Here is a 17,806-nt window from a genome sequence, read left to right on the forward strand (position 1 = left end):
TATTTGAATAAATGCTTCATAATTTTGTTGTTTTTCCAGAAAAAGTCACAATTTTATTTTCCTTTGTATTTACATTTTTGTATTTACATTTTCCTTTTGTATTTATATTTTGAATAGTATGTAAAGAGCCTTTTAAAAATCGAAATAAGAAGTACCCAGTTATAAGGAGTATGAATGTATTTATGCAGGAATATTTTATGACTAATGTATATATTTTTTCAGTTGCTAAAAAGTAAAAAAAATAGGTTTTGGGATCATATATCTTCCAAAGTTCAGAAACTTTGCAGTACACATTCTGAGTAAAATTTTTTATACGCAATATAGAGTTTCTAAAAAAAGAAGGGTAAAAACTAGGGTTTTCCATAACGTATAGTAGAGTAACAAAGAAAAGACGTTTTGAAATTCTTAGATTTTATCATTTCAATTTTAATTTACAGGACTGTTTAATAAAATGAAGACTTAGTTTGAGCCATGCTACCATTTCTTTATACTTTACCCTTTTATGACACTATATGTGAAAATCTTAATCTTAGGTTTGATAAATAAGTTCCCTTTGTATATGTTATCATGAATCACACATAAGAAAAGCGTTGGGTAATTGATTTGGCCCATTAATTCTAGATCATGGACTCAGTGCAAGTCTAGACACATAAGTTGTTTCATATATTTGACCTGTAGCCATTGCTTTATCTAAAGGATCAGGATAGGGCCTCCCCAATGGCGCAGCGGGTTGAGCACAATGCTGTGAACTTGTCTGCAGTCTACACAGCATGGGTTTGATTCCCTGGGCGGCCAGGGAGCTACCCACATGGCGCAGCAGACTTCTCCTGACTCTCCCGCTGCTCCCCTCAGCAGTGTACTTCGGTCAGCCTGCCTGTTCTGTTCCCCACAATGGTGAAAACTCTTACCCTCCGACACTTCTGGCCTATACCCCAGCTCTTGTATAAAAATAAATAAATCTTAAAAAAAAAAAATAAAGGATCAGGTAGATATATTCCACTTCTTTTGTCTCTCTCTTGGTTCAGCAGTATGACCAGATAGGTATTTCATGAAAGTCTGTTGAAAATTGTAATACTCAACTGCCTGAAACTGCAGTTCACTTTGTTTTCTACATTTTCAAATTCTGTATCAGCAACCCAGTTGTCAGAAATAGAATCTAAATTGAAGATAAATGATTCAGTGTTTTAACTTTTGATGGAATCCACTTTCTAAATTGAAAATTGTCTCACAAGTATAAATTATAGAGTTGAAAAGAGATCAATAAACTAGTAATTAGATTTGGATCTCAGGTGGGGATTCAGAAGATTCTCTTGCTTTGTGTATGTGCTGAGTTCTGATTTTGTTTTTTAACTTTGTCACAAATCTCATGCTATAAGAAGAGTTTCAGGAATTAAAATTTTTAATTCTCTAGCTACTTATTAAAAAATCAATTAAATTGTAATTTTAAAAGTTATTGATTCTATAAAATAAATTTAAACTCAGGGGGTTCATTCAGTATTATAAAACATATGCTCTTATATTTATGTAGCATTTAGTTTGGTTGGTTTTCAGAGAGACCTATATATTTTGGATCTTCAATATTGTGGTATGTTTCTAAAATCAAAAATAGAGACAAATTCTGTGGTAAACAAGATCTGTTTTCCTTTTGGCCATTTATAAAACACATCCATACTCTGAAATTCTGTGACTGCCAAAAAGACCATTTTAACTTTATTTTTTCTAAAACTCTATGATCATAGAATATTTTTGCCTATGTAATGCTATTATTATATCTTGAAGAATTAGTGATTTTTTTTGGAACATATGTAAAGAAACACTAGTTTACTGTAATTCTCCCAAGTTATTTTCTTTCTATAAAAATATTTTGTGTATTGTGCTTTCTTTCTGTAAAATTTTAGAGTATTTGTAGATTTTTAAGAGGCACAGAGAAATGCATTTTTTCATAATGCTTTAGTTACTGTTGAGTGCAGATTATTACTGGAATAATAATAGAGAAGTAGACAGTATAGTTAATCAGTTGAGAAGAAAAAAAGGAAATCTTTATAAGTGGATTACTTTTATATTTCATGGAACTAGTCTTAGTGACACAAAGATTAGGAATTTAAAATTATTTGACAATTGTTTTACTCATTCTTTTCTTTTCCACTTTCCCTCTATAAAACAATTTATGCCTATAATTTATATTTATGGTGTATGTCAGCAATATTTGGCCCTATCAGAAATGTCCATATGTATTTATTTTTGAAAAGCCAATACTAACTCACCACTTTGGTAGGATATGAGAATACTAATGAGTTAGATAATCTGATAACTTTTGCTATGTACTTCACTGTTACTATTGAGCCCTAACCTGAGTTTCTTGGGGATATTTCCACCATTTTCAGATACACCTTTCTTCAAGAATAATTTCAACCCTTAATGTATATATTATTAATGTAGTGACTTCAGCAAAATAGCAAGAAGGATGTGTTGTATATTTCTTAGTTAATCCTGTTTATCATTTTACGGTTTAGGTGTATATGTATGTGCATGTATATATTTGGGAATGTGTGAATGTGTGTGTATAGCTTATTTGCACTATATATTCTCTGTTTTTTTGTGATACATGATTCTCAGACCTATACTAAGATCTTTTTCCTGAATGCAAGATATGCTTTTTTTTTTCCTAAAGATTTATTTATTTATGCATACAAGAGCTGGGGTATATGCCAGAGATGTGGGGAGTGAGAGGATTCACCAGAGATAGTAGGGAACAGAACAGGCAGATCGACTGAAGTACACTGCTTAGGGGAGCAGTGGGCGAGACAGGAGAAGTCTGCCTGTCCATGTGGGTTGCTCCCTGGCTGGCTGGGGATCGAACTCATGCTGCAGAGGCTGTGAATTGCTTCATAGTCTGGTGCTTAATCCCTTGTGCCACCAGGGAGGCCCCATGATATGCTTTTCTAATGTCACTGATAATAGTGTTTGGATATGTTATTAAGAAGTATTAACTGATATCTCTGGATCTTTATGAACTATATTTTTAAGGGAATATCATAGTTTATTAGTTAAAATATACATAAGATTTATTTAATATTTTATCTGTAAAATCTTTATATGGTGCTCCTATCAATAAATCATGTTTTTTCCTTTTTTTATAGAGTAATGAAGTTGTCTACTACAATGCAAAGGATGAACTTGATGTGAGTATTAAAAATTTTGCATGAGATTCCAAGATAAACTTAGTTATGTTAGGGTGATTGGTTTAACAGAACAAGCTGGATTAGTACGTTTAACTTTTTCAGAAAATATTTCATAACATAAGAGGATTGCCAGTTGGATGGTAAGGTAATGATGGATTGTAGCTAATATGGTTTTTACAAATTTTATTTCCATCTTCCTAAGAAGAAATGTTACAGGGCAGGGAGAGGGGGCACCCTAGACCCCACAAAACTGTCTATTCTAAATGGGTTCTGCCATCCGCCGCATAAACAGAAAGCATATGACACTTTAATGGGAAGGAACTTTAATAAAACTAGGAAACAATACAGGAAAGGCAAAGAATCTAGTTTCTAAATGAAGCACCCAAAGTTACCCGTCCCCTCGTGGGTAAACGTCCATCCAAATGGGATCGGCCCAGAGCAAGGCCCCAAAGCCTGCCACAAGTCTAAAGTGTCTTCCAGTGGGGACCCACAGAAAAGGGTCAGAAACAACCAGCAAGCCCAGAAGGAAAAGAGGAAAATCAAAATCAAGATAAAAGCTGCCATTGTCACCTCCCCACGGGTCTCACCCACATCTGTGTCACCCAGTCTACGACCAAAAGGCAAGAACAGTTTCTTCACATGTCGCTCCATTCCATGGGCCTCCTCCAGGTCTCCCCCTGGCTCTCCATCCTGCTTCCTTCCTTCTCAGTCTTCTCTGCAGCTTCTTCTCTCCCTGCTCAGCTCCACCCTCCTTTTTCGGTGGGGCAGGGAACCTGGAACCTCCTCCTTTCCTGGGGACCACCCTGTTACAGAAATACTCTGGATATGAACTCCTATTGCACCCGTTCAGACCCCAGTTCACCGAACCAACTTAAATACTCCACAGTCCATTCACAATATTGAAGACAGAGATTGGTTCCTACCCATTTCTGTACCTTGGCTCCTGGCACCCGGGTCACTGGGCATGTCTGGACTGTACACACTATGGGGAGCCACACTTTGCAACTATAACATGAATATTACTGCAAGCTGCACAACCACTGGCGCTGCCCATTCAGTCTCGAGAGCATAGTAGGTCCTTGTTAAATGAATGACATTAGTGTGCAAGATTTTTAGAAGATGGGTTATTTTAGTACAAATAAGTCACTTTGGGGCCTCCCTGGTGGCACATTTAGTTCTGAATATACTTGGACTTCTGCTAATATAGTCAAGTTTGCTGGGATTGGACTATTTAATGTAAAAGTTTTGAGAATTTGCATGGAATTGTAAGCAAGTCCATTTTATACTACACTAAACTTCGATTGGGGAAATTCAAAGTGTTTTAGATATAATAGTGCTATTACTTTCATACACCCCTAATTATTAACTGAAAATGAACTATGTTTTATGATTAGTATATTGGTTTGGCTATATAAAGTCTCTTTCAGTAGAAGTAGATAAAAAAAAGCAGCAGTTTATTCCTATCTTATGTCATCTCATTGTTGTGGTTTAAAGTGACATACCATCATTGTCCTCTATTCTGAATTTTCTATATACCAGTTTAGTTAAGTGTTTTTTAATTACTCAAATTCATAAAATCATATCCACTATTAAAAACTGGTCATTGGAGATTATATCGTGTAAGGTGAACATATAATATCCAATGAATAAGGGAACAAATTGAATGGTAAATACGAATGCTATTGACTTATAAATTTGTCCTTATTTGTGTAAATGGATAGATAAATATAGGAGAGGTAAAGTCTATATATTAACTGTGCGCCTCCTAAAGGGGACTTAAAGATTGTAAATCCTGATCTGATGGTTATCATTTTTAATGTTTCCTCCCTTCAGCATTGCTGGATATGATTTGTTTTTCCATGTTCATGACTAGTGGAATAGGAGTCTTTTTCTGTTTTTTTTTTTTTTTCCCAACTCTCTTTAATCATTCCCTTTCCATCTCTATAATGATCACTTATATTCAAATATTTACTTAAGATCTGTAGAAATTTATGTTATACTTCTAAATTTCCTTTACATTTAATCCTATTACAAATTTTTATTGTATGAATGTCCTTAAATGTTATTTTCATAATTTGTTTCCAATAATCAAGGTTTTCAAATCACATTTTATTGTCTTTGTATGGTAATTAAACCTGAAGAAACTTTACTGGAAATTTCCCTGAGTCAGCATGACTTTTGTAATGAAATACAGTTTCTTCTTAAAAGTTGTAAGAGTCATGGGATTTTTTTCCTCAAGTAAAAGTTCCTGCCAAGTAGCTCTTGTACTCACAGCAGTGGACACAGCTCTTCTTGTAGTTAGTAAATTGTACTTACTCAATAAGGTATTCACAATAAATCAGTGAGTATAAGTAAAAGTTGAAGCTTCATTTTATACAAACAGGAAATGGCTGAGAATCAGAGTCATAATAACAGACGTGCTATTTTTGGTTTTCATACTTTGTCTCATTTTTAAAGCGCCCCTTTCACCATTACCTCCAATTTCAGCCCAAATTGGTGTGAATCTGTGTTAATTGGAGTACTGCAATTTAAAAATCACACCCTAAAGAAAAAATTTGCTGGTAGCAAAGGCCTACTGTTGACCTGAAACCGTACCAAATGTTTTATATCATTCTCTGCCATTAAGTTGCAAATATAACAGTGACAAGGAAAAATGTTTTGGGAAAAAACCCATACCATTTGATTGTTTCCAAATACTATGACTAGAGTACAATTGTAAAAGTACTTATCAATGTTATTTTAATAATTAAAGGTGATTGAAAGTGTTTTTAACTTCAAATAGGGCATGTTTATGCGTATCTGTATTAAAAATAATGAGAAGGTATTAGATTGAGATATTTTCCTTTTTTTTTTTTTGTTTGAAGACAATGTATACATAAAATAACAATCAGAGCTGAATCTTCAAAAAAAAATTCAGAAAAATATGTGAACCCAATGCAGAAATTGTTTTGATATCATTGAAAGTTTTATATATCCAGATTTGGCAGAAAAACTAAATGTCAAATAAAGTGAAATAAAAGAGCTACTAATGCAGCAATTATTTATGTAATTCCACATTCAAGTTCTCCTTACTTTTGAAATTTATGTAGGTTCTTAGTTTAGGTTTGCAGAGACATCTGTCCCAATAAGTCTTTCTCACAGCAGTAGTCAGCATGCCAGCACTACTCCAATAAGTCTTTAAATTCCCTGGAGATTAGTGAAGCATTTCCCAGAATGTGAGTTGTGCCAGCAAGTTGCACTATTTTCTTAATTCCCAAAGCAAGTAAAAAGAAAGCAGATCATTAAAAACCCTTATAATGATAAACCTAATTCCAAGATCTATGTTTCTAACTAAAATTCAAATGGAAAAAAGTTCAGCTCAGAATACCTATGTCAATAGATTGAGTTGATTTATTTGCCACATTTTATATTATTGATTATCTTAAAAATTTGGCCTGTCTGGGAAAGTTGGGTAGTCTACTGAGTTCCCTTGCATATTTATGTTGCTATTTATTTTCTTAGTAGAGTCTTGTCTACCTTAAAATTAATTCCAACATAATGCCCTATGTAAATGTCTTTTTAAAAGCCTAATTTTTCATGATTTCATCTTATTTTCTAGAAATAAATAAGCCTGATTTCACAAGGAGCTAGTAGAGATAAACATCCAATAGCAGTGAAATTTGTTCTAATTATCAGGGAAAGAATCAGTCTTGGTTCTTTTCTAGCCTTTTTTTTTTTTTTTTTTTGCTGTTTTAATTTTATATTACAAAATCTTTATTTTATGGTCTGCTAATGAATGATCTTCAGTCTTCAAATAGGTGATAGCATGGAAATAGAATGTTAATTGCTTCTGTATATCCGGTATAGTATATGAATTACATCTGTCTAATGGGTTCATTACAGTGGCCTTTTTTGGCATCTAAAATAGATGATTTAAATATTTTGGATGCTGTATGTTTGGATTAAATTATAATAATAATAGTTTATGTATGTATGTATATATACTTACTCTATACTAGACAGTGAATGCTTTATATACAGTGTAATGATAAGAGGAGACAGTCAGAAAAATGAATAAATGATATTAATGAAAAAAAGTACTCTGCTAAAGAAAAAAAATAGAGTTTACTGTAATCCTTTGTTGCACATACTATTACTTTAATGATTTTCAGATAAGAGAAGTAAAATTTATTGCTGTTTACAGTGATTTGCAGTAGTGAAATGAAGTCTCTATGATTAAAAAATGATTGGACTTTAATCATAAATCTCCACTTATCTGATCCACTGCTCCCAGTGATGTTTACCATGGATAGATTAAAATTAACACATGTACCCCTGTGTGAGCTGCCATCTTAATATTCCTTGTGACAACACTGTTAAGACCAGAATAATAGGAGATTAGATTAGATTTCATTTCTTCTAAGAGTTATGCCTTATTTGTGGGCAGGTTCTTTGAAATTTTCTTTATTCTGATAATTTTAATGTTCTGTGCACTTGTGTTCCTTTTGCAAGGTTAGCTTAAGCTCAGGTTCTCATTTATTTGGGGGAGATGGCATATATAATTCTGTTTTTAGAGTGTGTGTTTAGTCATTTCTTTTCAGAAGTATTAGGTGGTATATATATATAGAACTCAGTGAATTCTTATAAAGTTTTGAAATTTCAGTGGCATTATAAAGGCATTGTAAACTTACCACATCTGCAACCTAAAGGAAACAAAGGGGGGGCCTGCCTTGTTTTGAATTTTATCTTCAACCTTTTTTTGCTTGCACGTGCATCACTTAAAAAATTGCTGCTCCTGAGCTGAGAAATATGCATAAAACTCTGTCTATCCATTACTGAACTTATTTGTTGACACATCTAAAAAGAGATTTCTAAATCTTTAGGTTTAGTAAAATTTTAATATATTGTTTAAGTGGCATATGATGTTAAAAGTCACCAGAAGATAAATTATAAAGATTAGGGCCTCCCAGGTGGCGCAGCGGTTGAGCGCTGGGTTGCGAAGCTGCCCGCGGCCTCTGCGGCGCCGGTTCGATCCCCGGCTGCTCCCCGGCCACCGAAGGAGGGTCCCACATGGCGCGCAGACCTCTCCTGCCGCCCGCTGCTCCCCTCAGCAGTGTACTTCGGTCCTTCTGCCTGTTCTGCTCCCTGCTCTGGCTCTGGTGAATTCTCTCACCCTCCCGGCTTCTGACTGTACCCAGTGCATGTATAAACCAAACAAACAAACAAATAGATAAATAAATAAGACATGCCTCTAGAAAATTAAAAAATAAATAAATTATAAAGATTATGTGGATACTTATTATTAGATGCCTTGTTACTTATGATGACTTTATATTATTACCTTTGGAAATACCCAGCAGGCCATATGATCACAGGGCATTATTATTGATAGTAAATATAAATCCATATGTAAAATAGCCTTGTTGATAATTTTAAATTCTTGACTAACCCGTGTAGAGTAATTGAATCAACGTTTTTATCTTGTAATGATAGTACTTTTACAAGCTCTTAGTAAAATAGAAATACCCTATCAGTCTCTTCCCATATTTTAGATTCTATAATAAATGTGTAATATACAAAATAGATGTGAATATACATTCCTAGTATCATTTTTTTTCTAATCTTGATGATTTGAATTTTCACACTACATGTGGAATTTGCTGCCAGTGCTTGTCATCACACTCACCTGTTTTTAATTCTCATGAATTTAATTCTCTGCCATTCTTAACCAGAGGTCTGGGATAGGTGGTCACCCACATTCAACCATTGTGCAAATTACAAGTATGCCTATTTTATTTTGAGAATATTCTCAGATTCTGTGTTGTGACTTTTTATATCATTTCATCCTCACAAGCAACCTCAATATATTATTTTACTTGAGGAATTTTTTTTTTAATTTTAATGAATTTACTGCAGTAATCAGTATCCTTTTTGATTTAAATTAATTCTATTTTATGTGTTTTGTATTTGTACTTATCTTTGGGCTCATCATATTTTAAATATTTATGTGCTGTAATGTCACCTACAGTGTTTATAACTTACTGTTTGTGACAGTAAGAACTTACTGTTTTATTGCATTTTCAGCCACTATTATTCCCTTCCCCACTTCAAAGTCTATTTCAGACATCCTTCTCTTTTTATATATAATAATTAGCATTGGAAGAATACATGGAGACTTAGCAGTGAACCTAATCTTTAAGAACTAGAAGTATTTCATCAATTTTATTTTGACCACTAATATTATAAATTAACTTTTTACATTATCATAGAAACATTTTTTTCTTAATATGTTAAATAAATTGCCTCTGATGAGTTAATGTTGTAGTTTTTCCACAGAGTAAATCTGAGAAGTTATAATATTTTAATTACCTGAGGAGCTGGAGAAAAGTTCTGAATTCATTTCAAAAATCTCATTAGCGAAACACATTTTACAAGGACAACATGACTATTGATTAATCCAATTTTATTTCTATTGTTATTGTGATTTGCTAAAGCAAAAATACAGATATTACATTTAAGTCCCTAGTGTAGAGTTTATTTATTATCATTCAACTCATATTTTCTTTTTAATTATATTTATCCACTCAATACTTCTCTGAGTCATATCCTCAAGGAAAAAATAGCAGCTTGAACTAATAAATCAGGAGAGTCTACTGTGTTCTTATTGCCATTGTACTAGATTCATTATTTCTTAATCAGTCTCGCCATCCAGCCTAACTAGCGCAGCTATAACTGGATGAAGGCTCAGCTCCTTTTCATTCTACTCATTTGTAAATTGGGCTTGATCAGCTGCAGCTCCTTTGATGAATGGCAGTTTCTAATTGATGCAAGAGATGTATTCAGGAGGCTGAGATTCCAGTGTGAATGAGTGGTTACAGAGGCAACATTACTTTTTGATCCATAAAATTGGTGCCAACATGCTTGTATATGATGACTATGAGTCTTGGTGACTGTATAAAGTATCTTGTAATTATAATCTATACATGCTAACTTTTTTACTGAGCTAACATTGCATTATAAATGTATGTTTCAGGTATGCATCATTGAAAATCAAAATGTTCACCTTTAAAAGTCCGGTTCTATTTCAATAATAACAGGGATGGTTTTCTTGATTTTTTTCTTCTTCAGATTTATTGTTTGTGTGTAGGAAGGCTATTGATTTTTGTGTGTGTGTTAATTTTGTATCCTGTTACCTTACTAAACTGATTCAGTAGTTTAATTAGTTTTTCTGTGGAGTTTTTGGGGTTCTCTATGTATATTATCATACCATCTGTGAATAGTGATAGTTTAACTTCTTCCTTCCCTATTTGGATTCCTTGTATGTCTTTCTCTTGTCATAGCAGGAATTTACAAAACCTAAATAAGGGACCAGGAAAAAATCTAATTATAATAAAGTAAAAATCAAAATCAACAAGCAACTATAAACCAGAGACACAATGTGGGGGGCGAGGAGGGAATAGGATCAAAACAAGGGGTGTGGGAATTGTATGGGGACTATAACCAACATGAAAATGCATACATTGTGCAAAAATTAAAAATGATGTAAAATATATAAAATAAAAAAATACATATTTACCACAAAAATGTATAAAATTAAAAAAAAAGTCCTGTTCTATCCTTTACAGTACAATGTTCTGTTTATCCTTATTTACCTACTCATCTCCCCAATCTCTTCTAGTGAACTCTTAATTGGCCTGAAAGCCCAAATGTGTGTTTGTTTTATTTAGTTCATCTGTTTGTTTTCTCAGCATACCACACAAGAGTGAAATCACATGGTGTTTGTCTTACTCTAATTTCACTCTTAGTATCACTGGTATCTTATTTTATGCTGTAGGTCCATAATATTGCAAATGGCAGGATTTCATCTCTTTTGTAGCTGAATGGTATTCCATGGTGGATATATACCATGTCTTCTGTATCCATTCATCTGTAGATGAGCATTTAGGCTGTTTCTAGCTCATGTTATAAATTATTCTGTAGTAAATATGAGGGTGCATACATCTCTTCAAGTAAGTGTTTTTGTATTTTTCAGGAGAATACCCAGAAGTGAAGTAATTGGTGGATAACTAGATTGTATAAAATTTCTATTTTTAATTTTTTGAGGCATCTTCATGCTCCTTTCTATAATGGCTGCAATAATATATTTTTGCCAACAATGTTCAAGGGTTCTCATCTCTCCACATCCTCTCTAACAATTGTTTTCCTTTTGGAGAACAGCCATTCTCACAGGTGTGAGGTGATACCACATTGTTTTGATTAATCCAATTTTATTTCTATTGTTATTGTGATTTGCTAAAGGAAAAATACAGATATTACATTTAAGTCCCTAGTGTAGAGTTTATTTATTATCATTCAACTCATATTTTCTTTTTAATTATATTTATCTGCACTCCCCATGTAATAAGAAATGAACATATTTCCAAATGTCAGTTGGAAATCTGTGTGTCTTCATGAGAAGTGGCTATTCAGATTCTCTGGCCATATTTTTATTGGGTTTACTTTGTGCTGAATTTTATGAGTGCTTTGTGTATTTGGATATTAATTGCTTTTTGAACATATGATATGCAAATATCTTCTCCCATTCACTAGGATGACTTTGCTTTTTATTAAATGTTCTTTCTATAAGTGCTAATATTAATGTATCCTTTTCTCCAATTAATATTTCTTGAGTGACTAAATACATATTTTCATATATCCACATATTCTTAACCCTAATTCATGTGTATAGTTCACTGTATGTCTATTATCATTTAATGCTACTTTTTATATCTCTAAAATTTGCTAGAAATATATTTAACTGATGTTTCTGGAAAACATAGACTTATTAAAAGTAATGTTATTTTCTAAAATTATTGAAATCAGATTACTTTTTTAAGAATTGAAAATGGCTTTTTTTACCTTAAGTTTGAGGGTTCTTAATTGAAGATCAGAGAGGTTACAACCAGCAGTCTTTCAGCAGACCTCCTCCCCATTATGATATGGTCCCTTATTGGTGGTAGGAGGCTCCCCAGGTGATTCTAATACACCTCACAGGCTAAGAGCCACACCTGTAGCCCAACTTCATCTATAAATCAGAAGAGTGAGCCCAAGGAATAGTGCTGACCACGTCAGAGATGTTATTGCAATAAAGAATCAAATCTCTGGGTGTTTGCGCTGTCCACCACGCCTTTTTTCAGTGATTTGTAAGTATGTTCTTTGTAAAGAAGTATTACATTAAAAAGGATCTCATATGTCCATGAATGCCAGGTAAACCCAGTTTCCTTTAGTGAGGATTATCTTTGAGTCTTTGATAAGTCAGTGTGTGCTTTTATGTTCCTGATAATGTACAGCATTTCCTCAATATACTTTAGAAGGGAATAAACCCCTGCAGTATCTCCAGTGTCTGATGTAGTCTGGAACTTTTTTTTGACAAATATTATCTAATAAATTAACCATTTGCATGCATATATTCACAAATACTAAAAACTGTATCATGTGTGGAGGATGGAAAAGTTTAGTCTTCCATTGATATGCTTATTATTAATGCTGCCTTTTTAATGAGTAGTTCTAAATATAAATGTATGGCTAATTGAAAGTTTTGATACATTAATCCATGAACTAGATGGCTTCTTAAAGTAGATTGTGTGGCTCCTCCCCTGGTGTTTCTGTTGACTGGGCCTGGGGTCGGCCCTGAGAACCTGCATTCTAAAAAGTTACAGTGGAACTAACGCTACTCCTCCAAGGATAACACTTTGAGAAGCCACTGCCTTAAGCTAACTGCTGAGACTTCACTCTCAGAATGTTAGCAGCAGAGAAGGACATTCATTTTAGTGTGTCCTTTCCACATTTATGTTAGTAATGAAAATAGGTTGTTTTAATATGTCTTTTTTCTTCTTCTAGTCAAATATGCCCAACAATAGATAGTACAGTTAATTTTAAAATGTGGTAAAAATTCACAGCTGAATCCAAGAAGGAATCCCAATTATTTTCATTCTTAATTTATTGAGACCAGGGCAGATGTGTTAGTTAAGTGTATTTTTGTTTTTTTTTTTTTTTTATAAATTTTATTGTTATATTCCCCATACAATTGCAGCCCCCCATTCTGACCCCAATCCCTCCCCTCCCGCCCCCGCCCCCCTAAAAGTGTCTCTGGTTCATAGTTTTTTGTTGATTTTGATTTTCACTTTCTTATAGTTATTCATTTTCCTGGTCCCTTATTTAAGTTTTCTAGATTCCTGCTATGAGTGAGACCATACGGTATTTTTCTTTTTCTTTTTGGCTTATTTCGCTGAGCATGATCCCTTCCAGCGCCATCCATGTTGCAGCAAATTGCATGTGTTTATCTTTTTTGAATGCTGAGTAATATTCCATGGTATATATGTACCACATCTTCTTGATCCAGTCATCTATTTTTGGGCATTTGGGTTGTTTCCAAAGCTTAGCTATTGTAAACAGTGCTGCTATAAACATAGGGGTGCAGGTGTTCTTTGGAATTGATGTTTCTGTGTCCTTTGGGTAAATACCTAGGAGTGGAATTGCTGGATCATATGGAAGCTCTATGTTTAGTAGGTCCAGAAATCTCCACACAGCTTTCCACAGTGGTTGGACCAGTTTGCACTCCCACCAACAGTGCAGAAGAGTTCCTTTTTCTCCACACCCTTGCCAACATTTGTTGTTGCTAGTTTTTTTAATATGTGCCATTCTCACTGGTGTAAGATGGTATCTCATGGTAGTTTTGATTTGCATTTCCCTGATGACAAGTGATGTTGAACATCTTTTCATATGCCTGTTGGCCATTTGCATTTCCTCTTCAGAGAAGTTTCTTTTAAGCTCTTCTGCCCATTTTTTGACTGGATTATTTTCTTTGTTGTTGTTGAGTCTCATCAGCTCTTTGCAGATTTTTGTGATCAGTCCTTTATCATTAGTGTTGGGTGCAAAAATGTTCTTCCAGTTGGTGGGGTTTCTCTTTGTTTTTGTTATTGTCTCTTTTGCTGTGCAAAAGCTCTTTAATTTGATGTAGTCCCAGCTGTTTATCTTTGCCTTCACTATCACTGCTTTGGGTGATGTGTCTGTAAAGATGTCTTTGATGTGCAAATCACGTAGTGTTTCGCCTATATTTCCTTCTATATATTTTATGGTTTCAGGTCTTATGTCTAGTTCTTTAATCCATTTTGAGTTGATTTTTGTGTATGGTGTGAGGTGGTGGTCAAGCTTCATTCTTTTGCATGTAGCGACCCAGTTTTCCCAGCACCATTTATTGAACAAACTTTCTTTGCTCCAATGCATATTCTTTGCTCCTTTGTCAAAGATTAGTTGACCATAAATCTGTGGGTTTATTTCTGGATTTTCTATTCGATTCCATTGGTCTGTATGTCTGTTCTTGTTCCAATACCATGCAGTTTTGATGATTATGGCTTTGTAGTATAGTTTGAAGTCTGGGAGTCTGATGCCTCCATTCCCTTCTTTTTTTTTCAGGAGAGCTTTGGCTATTCGGGGTTTTTTGTGATTCCATATGAATTTCATCAATAATTGTTCTATTTCTTTGAAGAATGACATTGAAATTTTGATTGGAATAGCATTGAATCTGTATATTGCTTTTGGAAGGATGGCCATTTTAATAATGTTTATTCTTCCAATCCATGAGCAGGGGATGTCTCTCCATTTCTTTGTGTCTTCTTCTATTTCTTTTAACAGTGTTTTATAGTTTTCTTTGTATAGGTCCTTTACCTCTTTTGTTAGATTTATTCCCAAATATTTGATTTTTTTTGTTTCAATAACAAAAGGGATGGTCTTTTTGATTTCTTCTTCTTCAGATTTATTGTTTGTGTATAGGAAGGCTACTGACTTTTGCGTGTTGATTTTGTATCCTGCCACTTTACTGAACTGATTGATGAGTTGAATTAGCTTTTCTGTGGAGTTTTTGGGGTTCTCTATGTATAATATCATATCGTCTGCAAATAGTGATAGTTTGACTTCTTCTTTTCCTATTTGGATTCCTTGGATGTCTTCTCTTGTCTTATTGCCCTGGCTAGGACTTCCAGTATTATATTGAAAAGCAATGGTGAGAGTGGACATCCTTGTCTTGTTCCAGATCTTAATGGAATTGCTTTCAGCTTTTCACCATTGAGAATGATACTGGCTGTTGGCTTGTCATAGATGGCCTTTATGATGTTGAGGTATGTTCCTTGTATCCCAAGAATTTCAAGGGCTTTTATCATGAATGGGTGTTGCACTTTGTCGAAAGCTTTCTCAGCATCTATTGATATTATCATATGGTTTTTATATTTCTTTTTGTTGATGTGTTGGATAACGTTGATTGATTTTCGGATGTTAAACCATCCTTGTGCCCCTGGAATGAATCCAACGTGGTCGTGGTGAATTATCTTATGGATACATTGTTGGATTCTGATAGCTAAAATTTTATTGAGGATTTTTGCATCAGTGTTCATTAGGGAGATTGGCCTGTAGTTTTCCTTTTTTGTGTTGTCCTTGTTCGGTTTTGGTATTAGTGTAATGTTGGCTTCATAAAACGTGTTTGGTATTATCCCTTCCTTCTCAATTTTTTGGAAGAGTTTGTGAAGGATAGGCACTAATTCGTCTCTGAATGTTTGGTAGAATTCATTTGTAAATCCATCAGGTCCTGGGCTTTTGTTTTTGGGGAGGTTTTTGATTACCATTTCAATTTCGCTAATTGTAATTGGTCTGTTTAGGTGTTCTATTTCTTCTTTATCTAGCTTTGGGTGATTGTAGAGTTGTAGGAATTTGTCCATCTCCTCTAGATTGTTAAACTTGTTTCCATATAACTGTTCATAGTAGTTACTGATTATTCTTTTGATTTCTGCTGTGTCCTTTGTGATTTCTCCTCTTTCATTGATGATCCTGTTTATTTGTGCTTTCTCCCTTTTTTCCTTTGTGAGCCTGGCTAGGGGTTTGTCTATTTTATTGATTTTTTCAAAGAACCAGCTCTTGGTTTCATTGATCTTTTGGATTGTTTTTTTAGTTTCAATTTCATTTATTTCTGCTTTGGTTTTTATTATTTCTTTTCTTCTACTGGTTTTGGGGTTTTTTTGTTGTTCTTTTTCTAGATCTTTGAGCTTCGAGATTAGGTTGTTTCTTTGCGTTCTTTCTTGTTTCTTGATGTGAGCTTCTATTGCTATATATTTTCCTCTTATTACTGCTTTTGCTGCATCCCATACATTTAGGATATTGGTGTCCTCCTTGTCGTTCAATTCAAAAAATTTTTTAATTTCTTCTTTGATCTCCTCATTAGTCCAATGGTCTTCCAGTAGTGTGGTTTTTAATCTCCATGAGGTAGGAAAGTTCCTTGCCTTCTTTTTATGGTTTATTTCTAGTTTGATGCCTTCATGGTCAGAAAAGATGGTTGATATGATTTCAATCTTGGTGTATCTGTTGATGTTTGTCTTGTGCCCCAGTATGTGATCGATCCTGGAGAATGATCCGTGTGCGCTTGAGAAAAATGTGTACTCCGTTTTTTGGGGGTTTAGTGTTCTATAGATGTCTGTTAAGCCCAATTGCTCTAGGTCTTTATTTAGAGCTTTGGTTTCTTTACTTATTTTTTGTCTTGTTGATCTATCCATTGTTGATAGTGGTGTGTTGAAGTCTCCCACTACGTATGTGTTTTCTCTGATGTCTGTTTTCAGAGAGGACAACAGTTGTCTGATATATTTTGGTGCTCCTTCGTTTGGTGAGTATATGTTAATGAGTGTTATTTCTTCTTGAAGTATTGTCCCCTTGATCATAATGTAGTGACCATTGGGGTCTCTTTTTATCTTTTTGAGTTTGAAATCTGTTTTATCTGATATAAGTATAGCTGTTCCTGCTTTCTTTTTTGGTCCATTTGCTTGTAGGATTGTTTTCCATCCTTTAACTTTGAGCCTATTTTTATCTTTTGTAGCTAAATGTGTTTCCTGGAGACAGCAAGGGGTTGGGTTTTGTTTCTTAATCCAGGCTGCAACTCTGTGTCTTTTTATTGAAGAGTTTAGTCCATTTACATTTAGAGTTAATATTGATATGTTAACATCTGTATTTGCCATTGTGTTTGTCTTTCCTTTGATTTTATTTATTTATTCTTTTAATAACTTTTTTTTTTTTTTTGGCCTTCTTTCATTGTTATTCGTCGCTCTGAGGTTCTGGCTTTAGGACTCCTTGTAGTATTTTTTGGAGTGGGGGTTTAGTTGCAATGAAATTCCGGAGTTTCTGTTTGTCTGGGAAGGTCCATATTCTTTCTTCAAAGAGGAAGGAGAGCTTTGCGGGATAGAGTATTCTTGGTTGGCATCTGTTTTCTTGGAGTCTGTTGACTATGTCCCTCCACTCTCTCCTTGCCCGTAGTGTTTCTTCAGAGAAGTCTGATGTCAGCCTGATTGGTTTTCCTTTGAATGTTATCTGTTTCTTCCCTCTTGCCAGCTTCATTATTTTTTCCTTGTCCTGGATTCTTGGGAGCTTTACTATTATGTGTCTTGCTGTATTTTTCCTTTCGTCGTGGAAGTTTGGTGTTCTTCTTGCTTCTTGTATATCAATTTTCAGCTCCTTCTTCACATTTGGGAAGTTCTCTTCAATTATCTCTTTGAATATTTTCTCTGTTCCTACATCTCTCTCCTCTCCTTCTGGTATTCCTATAACTCTTATATTTCCTTTCCTCATGGAGT

At 34.1% G+C, this 17,806-nt stretch overlaps 1 protein-coding gene across 9 annotated transcripts in view; it reads left to right on the forward strand.

The window, feature by feature from the left end:
• The window catches only part of CACNA2D1 (calcium voltage-gated channel auxiliary subunit alpha2delta 1), a gene marked incomplete at both ends in the record, with an annotated part of 412,192 nt that overhangs the window by 246,779 nt on the left and 147,607 nt on the right, over window positions 1-17,806 (forward strand). For all 9 annotated transcript variants that reach the window (XM_084230055.1, XM_084230054.1, XM_084230056.1 and 6 more), the window contains one exon: window positions 3,141-3,182. In XM_084230055.1, coding sequence (XP_084086181.1) covers window positions 3,141-3,182 — 42 coding nt within the window. The remainder of the gene's footprint in view (window positions 1-3,140; window positions 3,183-17,806) is intronic.

The sequence above is a fragment of the Talpa europaea genome (assembly GCF_964194135.1).
Source record: "Talpa europaea genome assembly, chromosome: 3".
Lineage (NCBI taxonomy): Eukaryota > Metazoa > Chordata > Mammalia > Eulipotyphla > Talpidae > Talpa > Talpa europaea.